Source organism: Psammomys obesus, unplaced genomic scaffold (assembly GCF_907164565.1).
Source record: "Psammomys obesus unplaced genomic scaffold, mPsaObe1.curated_primary_1811, whole genome shotgun sequence".
Taxonomy (NCBI): Eukaryota; Metazoa; Chordata; class Mammalia; order Rodentia; family Muridae; genus Psammomys; species Psammomys obesus.
In genome coordinates, this window is record NW_026585698.1 from 884,813 (window position 1) to 902,825 (window position 18,013).

At 41.9% G+C, this 18,013-nt stretch overlaps 1 protein-coding gene across 2 annotated transcripts in view; it reads right to left on the minus strand.

Annotated features, from left to right (window-relative positions):
• Positions 1-542: 542 nt before the first annotated feature.
• The window catches only part of Sgpl1 (sphingosine-1-phosphate lyase 1), a 52,832-nt gene continuing 35,361 nt past the window's right edge, over positions 543-18,013 (minus strand). For both annotated transcript variants that reach the window (XM_055598981.1, XM_055598982.1), the window contains exons 6-15: positions 16,771-16,847; positions 14,737-14,865; positions 10,067-10,155; positions 8,750-8,855; positions 8,050-8,148; positions 7,073-7,222; positions 4,975-5,213; positions 4,426-4,572; positions 3,502-3,622; positions 543-2,963 (exon numbers count right to left, since the gene is read on the minus strand). In XM_055598981.1, coding sequence (XP_055454956.1) covers positions 2,823-2,963; positions 3,502-3,622; positions 4,426-4,572; positions 4,975-5,213; positions 7,073-7,222; positions 8,050-8,148; positions 8,750-8,855; positions 10,067-10,155; positions 14,737-14,865; positions 16,771-16,847 — 1,298 coding nt within the window. In that variant the 3' untranslated portion in view covers positions 543-2,822. The remainder of the gene's footprint in view (positions 2,964-3,501; positions 3,623-4,425; positions 4,573-4,974; positions 5,214-7,072; positions 7,223-8,049; positions 8,149-8,749; positions 8,856-10,066; positions 10,156-14,736; positions 14,866-16,770; positions 16,848-18,013) is intronic.

Here is an 18,013-nt window from a genome sequence, read left to right on the forward strand (position 1 = left end):
GCATACTGGTGACCCATCACTTTATCTTATATATTGCTGATCATCTTCAAGTATACTAGTGATGTTCATCAGGAACTACACAAAAGATAACATTCTCTGCCTTCATTCTGGCAAAGTTGAAATGCCCCGAAAACTCACCAGTGTTAAAGCTGGGCTCCGTGAACCATGGGAAGCCTTCGCTTTCTTATGCAGAACAGAATGTGACAATCAGCACTCATTCATGATCCAGGAGTATTATAGGCCCCCTAACCAAATGACAAGCTTTTGACTGGCCAGACAGAGCCATGCCATCAGTATGTTCAGCACAAGAGAGGAGAGGAGTTTGAGGCCAAAATAGACCTCCCCGGACAGATACAACCACAGCTCTTGGAGACGACTAAGCTCCCGAAAGTGCCAGGACATGATGAATCCTGCTGTAAGCATGTCACAATTTAACTCCCCCTGGGAGGGGAGGGACAATGGAGGAATGCTCACCAGTTTCCCATTCAGCAACTGCTATATTGTGATCTGTATAAAATAATGCAACCACCCAATGCAAAAAATGCAACCACAGTTCAGGACATTTATTATTCAATTGCTTTTGAAGAGTTATTGCTGCAGTCAGGAAAGGGCATGGACACAATGGGGACATTAGAGAAGACAAAACAGATTTCAAAGAGGCAAGTACCATTTTCCAAGTATAAAACTGGTAATATTAAAAGTGACATGGCAGTATATTTACAGTACTACCTACATCTACTATAGAAATAAGACAGTATAGTGTTTGCAGAAGCCACTGTGGCACCTCGTAAGTCACATGATACCATGATAAAAGACACACTACCCACCCTGCCACCAGCTAGGCATGGCATGCACACACAAACACACACTCACAAAATGAAAGCCTTAAGTTACACTAAGGTTCCTAAGCATAAATTAAAATGGCTACAGCAGGTCCCTCCGAAAAACACCAGCACCCAATGCCAGTGCTGCCACAAAAGAAGGTAGTGGCTCAGTTCCTGGTTCTGCTGTGACTACAGAGGACCTATCTGTCCATTTTAGCCACTGGCAAGGCAGTAGTGCCTGCTGGGTGGTCCCTGATCCTCTCCAGCATGATGCACTGTGGACCCACAGAGGAGTCCCAGAAGCTCTGACCACTGGAAGAGCGTGAGCTCAAGAACTCAGCCTCTCTCTCTGACATATGCGAACAACATTAACTCTCCCTGAACCTCCTAACGCACTGTAGCGCATACAGGAGGGAAGTGGACATACACACTTGCCCTGCCATGAGCCAGCTAATAACAGCTATGTGGTCAGAACAGTACTGAGGAACACTTCCCAAGGAGGGTGAGGAAGAGCCTGGTGGTTTGGGGCTCCCAGGCAGCAATGCTTAGGCTAAATACTCAGGAATCCCTGAGAAGGGGAGGAAACACAGCAAGGCTCCTGCTGACTTGTCCCAAGTTCTCTCCTACAAATAGACACATCTCAAAGACTGGTCCATTTCTGCCAGGGCCTGGGTGAGGAGTAAGTTTACTACTCACTGCTGGGGAGAAAGGCACATGGTATCATCATCAGAGCAGGACAGGGCCTCAGCCTAGATCAGAGTCCCCATCCCTAAAAAGGAGAAGCAAGTAGAAAGTTGGCACAGGGGGTGGTCCTGTGCCTGTACCACCCTGGGCAATCAGTCTTAGGAAGGAATTCCAGACCCCAGCTGTAATGGCTGCAGCCAAGCCTTTCTACTCCCATGCTGCTTCCTTTTATCGGAGGCTGAGAAATATCCAGTACCTGAAGGTAAAATGCCATCGTACCTTTGGATGCTGAATAAAGGTAGAAGGGGCAGGAAGAACAAATTGATGGAGAAGGTGTCCCCTGCACATCTTCACATCCACTAAGGGAAGTCAAGGACACTTGTAGAGTGTTTCCTTCATTAAAAACAGATTCTTATTACATGATGGATTAAGGCAATGTGGAGGAGGAGGACCACTGCCCACATGTGCACATAGGTGCTTACTTATGCTGCTGATCAAGAAAATATGGAAAAGGGTCAGGTTTTGGCTCATCTGGCCCAGGAGAGGGCTCGGGTGTGATCTACCCCTACTCCAGTGAGGCAGCACCACAGCTAAAAAGGCCTAGATTCTCTGAAAACCATGTTCTTTACCTACCTTACAGCTATAAGAACAAACAAGTGGGAGTATCACTGCCAATGGGCACCTCCAAAGATGGTAGTAACCACGGTCATGCACAAAAGACAAAGGAGCACTTCAAACCCTGCCAAGGGAACATGCTCCAGTTATGCAAAAAAGACGTCAGTGACCTGGCCAACCTGTGCTTGGAAAAGTAAAACAACTTGCAATGAAAGTGATCCTGAGATTCAAGTGACATCTCCTGAAGTCTGAAACCTCCTCCTGCATGGGACCTACTAACATCTACCTGGGGAACACAGTACATAACTGCCTCCTGCCTGACAGCCAAAACATTCGACTGAGGTAGCAAAGACACCCTCTTGCTATCTCACATTTTCCCTAAGCAATCAGGACAGGTCAGAGCCACCACACAATTAAGTGAAGATGATGCTGAAGACGTTAGAGAAGAATATGGTTAAAACAATTTCTACGGTAACATTTATAACCAGGGAAGACTCATTATGCAGTGGAGTCATTCAGGGTCTTCAAATTAAAAGCCACAATAGGAAACAAAAGGAGTCCTGAGGCTGAAGCTATCTTATGGTTTATCATATTGTGCTCTAAGGAGCCAGTCCAGATGTCAAGTTGTGTGTGGTCTGTTCCAAATGCCAAGAACTTTCTGAAGGCCTGAAGCTCCATGGACCTAACAAGGGTCAAAGTTCAGTGGGGCTTTGGAGAACCATTCATCTGGCTGCCCTGAGTCACAGGATCCGTACTATAAAGGCTGTCCAAGAAGATGGAGGATAACTCTGCAACCAGATTCCTGTCAACGGTGGCCTGGGCCATGCCGTAGATGGCACCCTGCAAATCCAACCAAGGATATATTATTAGTGGTATAAATACAACTACCATCCTTATGCTCCCAGCCCCCATTCCTGGCCCAGGCATCTTTCCATCAGAAAAGTAGCTGCCACGATATATTTGCCACAGGTACTTTCAAGCTTGCTACTCAGGGATTTACTGTTAAGACAGACAGACAGACAGACAGACAGACAGACAGACAGACAGACAGAGATAGATAGATAGATAGATAGATAGATAGATAGATAGATAGATAGATAGATAGATAAAGATCCAGAGAGCTCACTGCCTTTTCTGTGTCAAATTTATTTTCAAACAGATAGGACAAGAGCACCCCTACTTCTGTTCGGCAGCTTCTGCTTTCAATCTCATTTGAGATACCTAACAAGAAGGGAGCAGGGACCAGCAGCAACCTTAACTGTTAAGGAGAGTTTGTGCACACTGAGCTGAGGCAGAAACAGACTCTAAATACTCTGATTATTTCAGGATCCCACACAACTCTTAATGTTTCTAAGCAGGGATGCCCTGATAGTCTTACCATTCCTGTGGTCTTAGCTTCAGGATTCTTCATGATTTGTGTGACCGATTCCCGGATATCCTTGAGGAACTGGATTGCCACCCGCTTCCGAGTATGTACTAATGTAATGCAGAAATGAATGCTGTGGGAGGAGAGAGAAAGTGAGAGGAACATCCCCTGAAAAAGAAAGAAACCCTAAAATAAAGGAACGGAATGCATTGGTTGACTCTCCATACTGCTGCTGTTTCCAGGTCTGGGAATCAGGCTCTCAAATCTATGGGTTTTTAATCCAGGAGATGAGGGTTTTTCAGCATGATCAAGAGCCACCTTATGAAATGAACATAGCTGGCTGTTCTGTCCTGTCTCCATCCCACAAACTATCAATAGTGGCTACTTCCACCATGCATGAGCAATGAAGGGTAAGAGGCTTTCATCTAGTGGGGTCTTGAAGGACTTAAGTGCTCTTAAGAAATCCTAACTCACTCTCAGGAAGGATGGAGTTAGCAATGGCTGTAAGCTGTGGAAGACAAGCTGTATTAAAGATACAAATACAGATGATTCAGCTGAAGTGGAATAGTAAGTCAGAAAAGCATGCTGAAGAATAAGTACAGCAGGCCTGGAAGATAGGAAACCTTTTATGGGGTTATGAGCAAAATAAACATTACACAGGTAATTGTGTCTTAGAGAAGCCAGCTGATAGCTATGGACAAGATGGATCACAGAATAGAGGTCAAAGAAAGAACAGAGGAAAGCCTTACACTCAACAACTTGTCTCAGCAGGTTGGCAACTAGTTCTACTACAGCTTAAAGCAAGCCATCTTATTCCTTATATCTACAAACTGCAGCTGCTATCAGTGTTCTGGGTTCTAGAAGCTGAACCCTGTATATCAGATTACCTCAAGTCTTCATGTCATGAAAAGGGAGGAGCACAGGCTTTCGGCATACCTTTTTGGGAACTGCAAGTAGTTAAAATTCCACCCCTTAGCAGACATCATATTAGATAGTCGGTAGATGTCAAAATCGTGGGAGCCCAGAGCAATAACTGACAATTGAGGATCCCCAAAAATGAAGATGTTTTTGATCTTTTCCAGTCTAAAAATAAGCAAATGAAGAAAAAATTGAGCATATCCATTTTGCTGGTCCTTATCTCAGTTGATGAACATAGTCTACTCTCCTGGGACTTTTCTTGTCTTCGATACCAAAGAGACTAGGCTAGGATGGGTAAATTTTTATGGAGATCAGAATCCCAGGCAGAACATCAGAAATGTTTCAAGTCCCAAACTCCATCCAGAACTGGCTTTTCCCAGGCTCCCCCACTCCTAAGTCACAGAATAGAATGCAAGTTTTTGTTCTCCCAGAACCATCTAGTAAGGGTCTAAATCCCAGTTTATCAGGGGACAAAAAGTGGTCAATGTGCCACCAGGCAGAGAGATACCTTGGGCCAACTAGGAGAAAGAGCAAAAGACAAAGCAGAACCCCATTTTCCACACATACTCTGACTTGAGGAAGCGAGCAGTTTTGATGATCTGTTTGGTAGCTTCAACATAGCCGTTCTCACCGAAGTGCATTAAGGCAGCCCAACAGGCTGCAATGATGCCACCAGGCCGTGAACCAGCTATGCTTGGAGATGCATAGATGCCACCTTGCCAATCCGCATCAACAAAGAACTGGTACCTCCTGTACTTCTCATCAGAGTACAGCACCACGGATGAACCTTTGGGAGCATAGCCGTACTGAGGAGAGAAGCAAAAGGTCAACCTGTGACTGTAACTGGCAACTCTGCCCACAGAATCACACAAGGTAATACCTGCTTTCTCATGGGAGCTCTGTGATGCTTCCCATTCTGAACACTATTAACAGACAGAGAGAACTTGAGGGATGTATTCCACATTTTCTTTGTAAGGGGTGAGCCATATGAGATCCTAGAAAAATTAAGGCTAGGCTTCCTCTCTCAGTCAGCTTTTCCTTAATTAAAGCCTTTCTCTGGGAAGCTGAGCCCAGTGGCATATACCTATAATCCTAGCACTTGGGAGGTGGAGGGAGGAGGATTAGGAATTCAAGGCCATCTTCGGTTACATAGTGAGTTTCAAGCTGCCAACCAGGGCTATATAAATACCTTGTCATAAAAACAAAGCAAAAAATGTTCTCTGGGACAGCATATTAGTATAAAAACAAGAACCAATCTTTCGTAGAAGCCAGGAAAAAAAAGAAAAAACTAGAATTCAAGCCACTTGGAAGATCAAATTATAATCTGATCTGATTCCCATCTTTTTTGGCATTACACTTCTTTTAAAGACCATACTGGTGTTCTAAATGGTATTCCATCTTGAAATACACTGTACAACTGGAGTCATCCTAGAGAACTCTTACCACAGCTAATCCAAGTTTCACTCCCAGCCCCACACTGAAATGGACAGTTAAGGGGAAAGGACAAACAAGTTATTCAGGTAGTAAAGCAGAAAACTGTGATTAAAATTTTATTGTAGATCATTTAAAGTCTGAAAAACAACTCTCCACTATAATATAGTTTAAACAAGTTCTAGGGGTCTGGAGAGATGGCTCAGTGGTTAAGAGCACTGTTTGTTCTCCCAGAAGTCCTGAGTTCAACCACCTGTAATGGGATCTGATAACCACTTCTGGTGTGTGTGATGACAAAGCACTCATACACATAAAAACAAATAAATAAAGATCACCTGTTTATTAAAAAAAAAGTTCTAGAAATTAACAACAACAACAAAAAGGTACACATCCCTGATGTCATTAAAATTTTTTTCTACATCTGGATGTACTTTCAAGAATTGCCAACTAAGATGGATTTCATTTCAGCCTACCAAGAGTGGCAAGCATAAAAACATCAAACATTGTAAGCCAGTTCCTTTTCCAAAAGGACTCTGCCATCAGCATATTGTCACTTAGGCTCGGGGACCCCAGTATCAATCCTCACCACCTCCAATAACCTCAAGACTACAGGGGCTTTTGGCATAAGGGCCCTGGCTATACAATTGGTTGACAACTAAATCCTCTTAGCCCAGTATGAGCAAAGGCAGGAGTTCCTTTTCTCCATGACTTGTCACTTCCACATTGTAACCACCTGATGGCTAGCCTCCTGACAGACAAGAGCCAGACTTTATTTTATATGTTGGTATGTATGGTGGTTTGAATGAAAATGGCCCCCACAGGTCCACAGAGAGTGGCACTATTGGGTGGTGTGGCCTTGTTGGAGTAGGTGTGCTGTTGTTGGAGGAAGTGTGTCACTTGGGATAGGCTTTCACGTCTCAGATGCTCAAGCCAGGTCTAGTGTAACATTGTCTTCCAGCTGCAGATCTAGATGCAGAACTCTCAGCTACACCCGGAATCATGTCTGCCTGCATCCCACCAAGCTTCCTGCCATGATGATAATGGACTAAACCTCTGAACTCTAAGTCAGCCCCAATTAAATGTCTTTCTTTATGAGTTATTGTGGTCATGGTGTCTCTTCACAGCAAGAGGAACCCTAAGACATAATGAGTAGGGGAGACTGTTTCAATCAACTTGTTTTATAAAGAACAGCTAAACTCACCAACTGTCAGCAATTGTTACCTCCTTAACTTACCTTATGAGTATCTGCTGAAATGCTGGTTACACCCTTCACCCGGAAATCAAACTGTTTCTCCAGTGGGTAGCCTGCTTTCTCCATGAAGACAATGAGGAAACCCCCTAGACAAGCGTCCACATGAAAAGGGATTTTGTATTTAACAGCCAGCTAGTTAAAAAGAACATAGAAAAAATAAATAAATACTAAGTAAAATATGGGTGGAAAGATGGCTACTCTGTATTACATCTCACAGGTGGCTATTTATATAGTCATTTGAAAACAGGGTCTCCTGTATCCCAGCCTGGCCATGAACTTGCCATGTAGCCCATGGAAGACCTTGACTTTTCTGATACTCCTGCCTCAGATGACCAGCATAATACTACCATGCCTGGTTTTATGAGGTAATGAGGATCAAACCCAGGAGTTCATACATGCCTGGAGTGTACTCTTCCAACTGACCCACAATCCCAGATCTCTAATACTTATTTTTGACATTTTTAAATAAAGTTTACTTTTCATGTATATATAGTCTTCAGTGTCCTTCTGAAATGTATTTCATATAATTTGTACTTAAATATGCCTGACCTCAAGCTTCTCCCCACCCTCTATCACATGAGAAACAGCAGAACTCTGATTTAACAGCCTCTATAGGGGAAGGTCCTACTTTAGCCATTATATGACAGGCATCTTCCTAATGGCAGACGTGTTCCTAATGGCAGATTACTTCCTGGTAGGAATCTAAGAGTCAGTATTGTTTCAAAATACCTAGTCTAAAGGCAGCCTGGGTCATGTACTGCCTTTCTTCCAATGAAATGACTGTCAGAGGTTCTCAAAAAAGGCACAGGGGCTTGCTTTGGGGTTGATGAGTGCTATAAATCCCTGCTATGTTCAAACCTAAAATCAAAACCCTTTATCCTCACAAAGCCCTGCATCATCATATCTATTTTAAAGTACTAATCTGCATGCCAAAAATCTGCATAGCCCAAACTTCTCACCTTGGCCACTTCAGGGATAGGATCTATCACACCGTGAGGAAACTGTGGGGCAGAACAGACCAACATAGCTGTGTTCCTGGAGATGGCTCTTCTCATTGCCTAGGGATTTAAAGTATAAGAGATGTAAGAATCTTAGCCACAGCTGTTCATTTGCTGTGAGGACAATGTGGACCGCTGGCTTAGAGTCCAGGTTCATAGGTCTCTACGTCCTGGGAGAAGACTGTCTTCTGCAATGAAGGGTGCTCACAAGTCCACATGGTAATGCAACCTCTGTGGAAATAGAAACAATACTGAACTAGGAAACAAAAGAGGGAACTCTGAGTTCCAGCCCCACAGTCTACCAGTCATGATTTAGTAAAAACTTCACTTAACCTTGTGGTCTACAAATTCCAATAATGTAACAGCTTCAATAAAATGAAAAATTCTTATACACATGTGAGACATAAAAACACACTCAGGTCCATGAAAGGGAGTATTGGGGCAAGTTCATTCATACTCATTTTACAAATAAAGGAAAGAAAGTAAAATCCATCTTTGCACCAACAGGGACAGATCATCAACCTTTTAGAACTAAGAAATATGGCTGTCTGTCACAGGGTCAGTCTGCTGTCTGCTCTGGTCTGAGCAGGAAGTCGATCTATGTGTAACTGGAGAAGTGGTCAATAAGATGTACTGTCCCTTAGACCTTCGGATGACTCACCCGCACATCCACCTCCATGTTCTTATTCTGTTTAACGCGTACAATCTTCATCCCAAAATAATGAGCTGCTTTGTCAAATGCAGCATGAGCGCTCTCAGGGGCCACACTAGGTGATGGGGGAGAAAGGGGCTAATTAAATATAGAACACAACAGGATCCAGGAGAACACTGCAGAAACTTAAATCACCAATTAAAGTGTCTGATTATTTTCCCTCACACTATTATGTTTATATTGCTTGGTGCAAACAAAGACAGGCATATTAATTTTCTGTAGACAATTTCCTCCTACTATTTAGGAACTCATTTTGACAACAAGAAGGAAAATGCAGAATACAAAAGAACACAGAGCATAAATTGGGCCAGACGAAAAAGAAAAAAAAAAAAAGCCAACAGAAGGTTCAGATGGTGCATGAGGCAGAACTTCCTGAGGACTGACCATCCAGAGAACCTCTGTGAGAAGCAAAATGCTGTTCTAGCAGACAGTAGGCTGCCTGGCACAGATGCAGAAGCAGCAGTCAGCCTCAGGCCACAGTGGCCTGCCAACCAAGAACGATCACCAACTTACAAAAAACTAAACTCTGTCTCTCCTATATGGTTACAAATCATTTTCAAATAATGTTCAAAGAGAAAACAGAGTCAAAGATACATATTTGCTTCCAGATAGCCATTACTCCTCTCTCATCACTACTGTCTCCTTTAAGGGAAAAAAAAAAATCTCTACAATCACTAAGTACCAGACACCAGATGTTTACATGTGAAAAAAATAATGGCAGCTAGGTTTGCTCTCCTAGGCAAAGTGAGTCACCGTTTGATGACACATAGAACAAAAACTACTTGGGGGAAAAATTAGCCTAAGAGGTATAGCCTCAGTACAGCACACAAAAGGTGGTCTAGAGAAAAGTCAGCCAGGAACCAAAATTATAATCAGACAAATAGCAATGTAACTAAACCTCAAAAAAAAAAATGAATAAACAAACAAAAACTTGTTTTTTAAATTCTTTCTTCTGGAACTATTACTCAGGTAGAAGTGTTCCTAGGGAACACTGCAGATAGTCTAAGATACTGCAGAAACGTTCACTCATCACAGTATACAAAGAGCTTTTCTTAGGTTCTGGATAAAGTAACAACACAGGAGCCTTTTACCTGTTACCTCTACAATAAGGATGCCATTCTTGCTGATAGTGTGCACTGTTTTAAAACTCACATAACCAACTAGTGGATGTGAAGGGACAAGGCAAAGGGCCTGCGTCAGAGGCAATAGGAGGATGGGCTCATTTTACACTGTATTGTCAGAGGGGAAGCAGACACACATACATACATCTCTGGATTTTTGATCCCCTTCTCTAAGGCCAAGTCCCGATAAGCTTTGCAGGCCATCAGGATGCTTTCTGTTCCCCCAGAAGTCACCTACGTGAAGAAAAACCAGGAGTAAGTTAAGGGTAGGGATCAGGAGATTCAGCCTGCTTTGACTTTAAAAATGTTTGCTAGAGAACAGACAAGGCCATGGGCAATACTGCAGCAGAGATGCGGCTCTATCTTCCAGTGTGATTCAAGGAATACAAGGTGTACCACAGTGTCCAGCATACAACGCTTCTGAAACCCAACTTGACGTTCGGTAAACACATCCTATCACCTCACTATCATTTAGCAGTAACTGAGCTTGAATAATTTCCCAACAAGCCAAAGGCTACAGCACTGAGCTAGCAAGATAATACCTTGGATTTAGCATCTGTGAAGAGTCATACAATCTTGGGTTTTTTCATGTCAAAAAGAAAACTAAAATCCCTAAGCAAATCATTCAGTATTACCATTACATCTGCTGACAAAAAGTAAAACTTTCTGTATTTTGGATTATGTATCAACTTGAGAGATAGAATGAAGACTGTTTATGAAACTTTCTAAATCTCTACGTACAAAATAAAATTTACCATTGGGTATAGAATCCCAGTGGTCAAGAGTTATGAACATGATTAACTCAGAAAATTAAGTAATTTGACTCAGGAAGCCTTTCATGAAACATGTGACCACTCTCCCTAAAATAGTGCACAGAATGTAGACAGAGAGAGAACCCTGTTTGTAGATCTCTATTTTGGAGCTTATAGTTAAAATTAACTCTACAAATCAGCAACAATGCCCTATGGTTTAGCCTAAAACCTCAGAGTGGTGCATTGTATACCTAAACAGCTGTGTAGAAAGTTGGGGAATTACCAGGCTTTATATTCTTACCAAGGCCTAACAATGACCTAAACAAAAAAAAAAAACTTCCAAATTCCTAGTCATCTCCATCATGTGTCCTGTCTTCAGGATAGAAATTTTATTGTGGAATAAGAAACAAAGGCAAAAAAAAAAAAAAAAAAAAAAAAAGAAAGAAAGAAAGAAAAGAAAGAAAGAAACAAAGCCAGGCACAGTGGCACATGCCTGTAATCCCAGCACTCAGGGAGACAGAGGCAGGCATAGCTCTTTGAGTTCAAGGCCAGCCTGATCTACAAAGGGAGTCCGAGACAGCCAGGGCTACACAGAGAAACCCTGTCTCAAAAAAAAAAAAAAAAAAAAAAAAAAAAAGCCCCGACAGGCAGTGGAAGCACACACCTTTAATCCCAGAACTTAGGAGGCAGAGGCAGTTGGATTTGCATGGGCTTAAGGCCAGCCTACACTCTGGTCTACAGAGTTCCAGGGCAGCCTGGGTTACACAGAGATGGCCTATAGCATAGGCATGGAATAGAAGGTGGGACATCCAGCAGGCAGAAGGGATTCTGGGATAGAGCCAGGCGAGAGAGATTCAGACAGCAAGATGTGAGGAGAATGGATGCCTCGAACCTGAGCACAGGTAACCAGCCATGTGGTAATTTGCAGATTAGTAAAATGGGTTAATTTAAGTTATGAGCTAGTCAGAGAAGAGCCTAGCTATATGGCCTAGGTATCTGTAAAATAATAATTGAGTCTCAGGGGTTATTATTCAGGGAGCTTGGGGAAGAGATGAAAAACCTTCTCCTACAACAAATAGAAGCCTTAGGTCACTAATGTCTATCTACTTCTTCCAACTTATATAAACTCTCACCTGACTTTTGTGTTTCAGAGCACAAAACATTTTTTCATTCAGATAAGGTTGAATCTGGCTGCATTTATGTTCTACCTATGATATAATATTTTAGAATATGAATTTGTACTCTTAATCTACTGTGACTGAGGCAAATGAAGTTAATACAGGCAAAGAAAATTTGAAGCAGAAAAAAAAAAAAAAAAAAAAAGAACTGGGAAGTATTTCAAACCCTCAGCTAGTTTCAGTCTAAAGATTTCCCTTTAATTTGCCCTAGCAATCTTTCTTCACAGTGAACCCCCCTTTTCATCAAAAACAGCTCAAGAGAGACACAGAAGAAACAGAGAGAGACATAAAAGGAAAAAGACTAAGGAGAGAGGAGGAAACAAGCAAAGCTCTCTACAGAAGTCTAAATGAGACTAGGAATCAGATATCATCTTATTTCCTGGTCCCTGCCATACCACTAAAAAGAGGATAACTAGAGAGAGACAAGATTTAACTGCAGCACTATGCAAGTCCTTAGGGTTGTATTAATATGGGAGACTGACTACTCATTACCTGAAAGAAATGAGAAAGGAAAAACAAAACACACACACACACACACACACACACACACACACACACACACACACACACAAAATCAACAGCTCTGCAATACTAAAGACCAAATAAGGAAAGAGAAATCTATAACAGATTTGAAACAGTGTGGTCGTTTAAAAGAAAATAGCTCACAGGGAGTGGCACTATTAGGAGGTGTGGCCTTGCTGGAGTAGTTGAAGCTTTGTTGGAAGAAGTGTGCCACTAGGGATAGGCTTTGAGGTTTCAGATGCTCAAGCCAGGCCCAGTGTCTCTCTGTCTCTTTTCCTGTTGCCTTGGTTCCAGATGTAGAACTCTCAGCTCCTTCTCCAGCACCATGTGAGCCACCATGCCTCTGCGATGACAATAATGGACCAAAACTCTAAACTGTAAGCCTGCCCCACTTAAATGTTTCCCTTTGTAAGAGTTTTGCTGTGGTCATGGTATCTCTTCACAGCAATAGAAACCCTAACTAAGACAAACAGTAGCACATAATAGATACAGACGTACAACCACACCCAGTGCCCAGTCAACTGTGGAAATCAGGGTATTCACGAAAGTCTTGAGAAGTCTCATGACCACACCACCCGTTACAAAGAAGCAGAGGTTTCCTTATCCTCTACCTTTCTCTGTACAGTAGACATGATTGATGGGGCTAAAGGAGTAACATGGAAAGACAGAACAGCAAATCTGACCCCTATAAGAGTAAAGGTTACAGGGATTCAGGATGGATTAAAGCTCAAAGTATATGACTCTCTTTCAACTGTGGAGAGAGAACCTTTACTAGAATCTCTCAAGAACAGACCCTGAAACTGTAATAGAGGAGGAACAAAGTTTCAGCCAGCTCTGCATAAGTCACCACCTAGAGTCAGCCCAAACAGACCATCAGGAGAGACCATTTCAAGAACCGACACAAAGCAAATAGTTACTACTGCAAACATGGAGTTGGGTATGACAAATAAAAGCCCAACTTGTAAGGAAACAGCTGAAGGTGCTTCCTCATAGTTTTCTCTCTCTGGCATGGAGTTTCTCAACCTGTGGATTGTGACCATCAGAAAACACATATTTCTGATGGTCTTAGGAACCCCAACCATAAATTTATTTTTGTGGCTACTTCATAATGTAATTTTGCTACTGATCTCAGTTCCTAGGACCATTGGAAATATGTGTTCTCATGTTTATGATTCACAGGTTGAAAACCAATGCTCTAGCACAGGCTCATGAGATCACTATTTAATACAATGGGAAATCATCAAAGTCAGACAACAAAACAAAATGAGACAACAAAGAAAAAAATGGCACTAACAGGAATAAGTGTGTCAAGAACATTTAATAATTCTGACTCAAAAAAAAGTTTGAGATATATTTAGGGAATCCAGATTTAAAAAAAGACAAGGACAGAAAGGCCAATTACACTCTACTTAAGAGAGCTATGTGGTATAATCAATGCCTGGACAGATGGAAACCTGAAGAATAATGCAAATACCTAAATAACTTAGAAAAGATGTGAGGGCAAGAAGATTCAGAGAGAAGTAGGCTTTCAAGTGATACAGGCCTATGATGTAAGAAAAAAAAAAATGATAGTGCTTCTATTTCCAGCAACATACACAGTCATACCATAACTAATTTTTAAAATAAAAACAACTAAAAAGCTTGCAAAGCATTAAAAAAAAGAAACATATTCATCACTGAACTAACATTAAGAACAATCTAAACCCTAAAACAAAACATAACCCAACTTTCTGGAAGACAGTGTGCCAAAGCCAGATCTTCCCCTCCAAGAGGGTTTGCCCAAAGTCACAGTGCAACAGGAAACAGCAGAAAACCCAAACTCTCAAGTGTACAATAAATAAGCCTCACTAGTGTGGAAGAAGGCAGCTTTTTTCAACTTGACATTGGGGTCAAGAAAAACACTTTAAAAAAAGAAAATACAGAAAGAGCCGGGGCTCTCAGGAGAGGGAGGCAGGAGTATCAAGAGTTCAAAGTTATCCTCAACTACAAAGCAGGTTTAGGCCAACCTGAGCTATGAGACTCAAAATATCAAAAATAAACTGGGGGGTGGGGAGTGTAGATTAATAGATATGTGAATGAGTAGGTGAGAAGGGAGAAAGTAAGCCAAGTACAGAGAGGTGGCAAAATATCTGGAGAACTCACAGTGTTCTTTAAACTGTCCTAGCAACTTTATAAAGGCTTAAAGATTTTGAGAATACACAGTTGAAAAGAAAAAATACCTAGAATATATACCAAAATATTGACACTCAGGGTTTTAAAAGTACAAGTACATTTTTTAATTATACTTCATCTAGGTCATTCTTCAATTACAGTATAAGAGTATAACAGACTATTTAAAACTTCTATTATTACAAGTCACTTACACATCCACAGGACTCTGGCCCCCCATTGAAGAGGGAACATGCCATCCTTACAATTTCTGCCTCTAACTTCCGTGTTCCAGGGAAGATATCTGGATGTAGTGGATTGCTCCATGTGAATTCGGCATAAACCTGCAAAGAAATGCAAGGACATATAAGATAGGTTTTCACACAAAACAAGACAAAGAGCCATGCACTCAGTAAAGTTTTCCGGTACTGGGTCCAACAGTAAGAACTGGAAACGGGTATGATATAGTCTCCAACTTAAAGACCAGAATATAATGTTAGAGACAAGACATGCAAATAAATGATGCTACAATGTGCTAAGGGAAGAAATAAAGCACAGTTAGAAGTGTTGAACTGTAACATCAGTATATCACCACAACTATGAAGTCACAGCTTTGCCTATCACTTTTAGGTGTACAGGCCAAATAAGCCCTCCGAGACTCAGTTTCCTCATATGCAAAGGAGACTAAATGGAACCTACCTTACAGGGTAGATTAAACATGAAAAACAACAACAGTCTGCCTGCCACAAAGCAGCCACTGTTGTTGAGGACATTGCTAACATCCTGACTGCCTTAGAGTTATTTGATGAGAGAAACCTCAAGAGATGAATGGAAATTTACCACATGAAACAGGAGGGAAAGAAACATGAAAGAGCAAGATGCTTGTCGACAGGGAAGGGAATAGGAATGGTTAAAATTGACAAGTGGGGCAGATACTGAGACTCATGGCCAAACTTTGGGCAGAGTGCAGGGAATCATATGAAAGAAGAGAGAGTTAGTAAGACCTGGAGGGAACAGGCGCTCCACAAGGACCAAATATATCTGGGCACAGGGGCTTGTCTGAGACTGATTTTCCAACCAGGGACCATGCATGGATATAACCTAGAACCCCTGCTCAGACATAGCCCATGGCAGCTCAGTATCCAAGTGACTTCCCTAGTAAGGGGAACAGGGACTGTCTCTGGCATGAACTCTGTGGCAAGCTCTTTGACCTCCCCACCCCCCTGTGGGAGGAGTAGCCTAGCTAGGCCACATAGGAAATTGCAGCCTGTCCTGGTGAGACCTGATAAGACAGGGCCAGGAGGAAGGGGAGGAGGACCTCCCCTATCAGTGGACTTAGAGAGGGGCAAGGAGGAGATGAGAGAGGGAGGGTAGGATTGGAAGGGAATGAGCGAGGGGGCTACAGCTGGGATACAAAGTAAATAAACTGTAATTAATATAAAAAATAAAAATGTAATTTAAAAAATGACAAGTGGGAGTTGGAACGTAAGGGACACATCATTTCCACTGCATGAGAACCCAAACAATGAAAAGTTTAAACATAGAATTATGACCATTATGTCAAGATATAACTAAGTAAAACATCTAACACTAAGGTATGTGTGGTTTCGCAGTAATAAACACAAGGCCCGAGAAATCACTACTTTAACTGTAATTTCATATAAGAAATGGGTTTCAAAACTAAGCTTGATTAGAAATGGAAACAGCTACCTACATCCCATTCTACAGTTAGGATCATCTTGTGGACTATGTCTTATGAACATTCTGATTGAGCAGCCTTGCCTTGACTCCCATATAAAACAACATTGGTTCCAGCATTAACAACCTCAAATGAACACCAGCACAGTGAAACAGCCCTTTGGTCCCAGCACTTGGGAGGTAGGATCTTTGTGAATTTGAAGCAGCTGGTCTACATAAGCAGTTCAAGGACAGCCAGGGCTATGTAAAGACCCTATCTCAAAAAATAAAAACAGAATCCTCAAAGAGCAGGCTCCTTCACTAGAAATACAGCTTCCTCACAGAACCTAGTAAAGTGAAGAGATATAAATGACATTTCACCTTTCCACAGTCTGAAGATGCATTTGACATTATTATGCACATTTGCCTATTTAAGTGAAAGAAACTTCTGAACTCTATGGTTTTATTTCAATAGTAAACTTCCCTTAAGTGATTACTGTTATTACAAAAATGAGATTAATAGTTAAATGAACAAGGAATGGCCCCTATGCACACAAATACCCAGTGTTCACCTGCACTAGCAGCTCTGTGAGCTTCGGCTCCCCGCTGTACACAGCTCCTGAGGCTTTCCCTTCTTGCCAGAAGACATCTGCAGAAAAAGTTAAAGGTCACTCTGTCAGCACGCAGGCATCACTGGGAAGACAGGTATCAATACAGACAGGATACGCAAAAAACCTCAGGGCACGTGAGTAAAAAATTCAGGAATCAGACATATGGCTAGGCAATTAAGAATATGTATTCTCAGGGGCTGGAGATGGCTCAGTGGTTAAGAACATTGTCTGCTCTTCCAGAGGTCCTGAGTTCAGTTCCCAGCATTGTGGCTCATAACCATTTATAATGTGATCTGGTGCACTCTTCTGGCATGCAGGTGTACATGCAGATAGAGCACTCATATACATAAAATAAATAAATAAATAAACCTTTAAAAACAAAATTAAAAAAAAAATCTATTATCTTGCTGAGGATCAGAGTTCAGATCCCAGTACCCATATCAGGAAGCTCACAACTTTCTATATTTCCAGCTCTAGGGGACCCAATGCCCTCTTCTGGCTTCTGAGGGCATCTGCACTCAAGTACACATATTTCCACATAGATACACACCCACACATATAATTAAAAATAAGTATTTTTAAAAGGGTAAAAGAATAATCTCAGTAAGAAAACTCACAAAGAAATTTCAATAATGATTTACCACAGCAAAGGAGATGAATGGTCATTCATTAGTGTCAATTTGTAGGAAAAGATGGGAATTGCATCAAGGTATACTGAAGACAGACAGTAACGTTACCTCCGCTACCTCCTCTGAACATAAAAGCTGTCCTTTGCCTCCATGTATTCCATGTATTTCCTGTTCTCCATATGACCCTTTTCTCTGTAGTTCCCTCATTTCCCTTTCTAGTCACAGGAGTATAGGAACTGCTATAAGCAAAGCTGAATGAAGATGGCAAGTGTGAAATCTCCCTATACAACCTCCAGGGCTGCAGCCAGAGTACAAGGCGTACCAATAGAGGAGCACCTCCATCTCAGGCCCCACCCTTTCTTTCAGACTTGGAAACAGACACTGCAGAATCCACCTTCCTGTTCCATAACCAACATCCAAGAGCAGGCACAGACATGACCTTGAGACAAGGTTGAGAAGGGTTCCCCACCAGAGTTCCACTTGCTGTCTCAGAGACATTCCCTATTAAACTAACAAATCTGCTGAGACAGGCTACCACAAGGCTGCGCCCTGCTGAAAGTGCTCTGTGAGAGGGG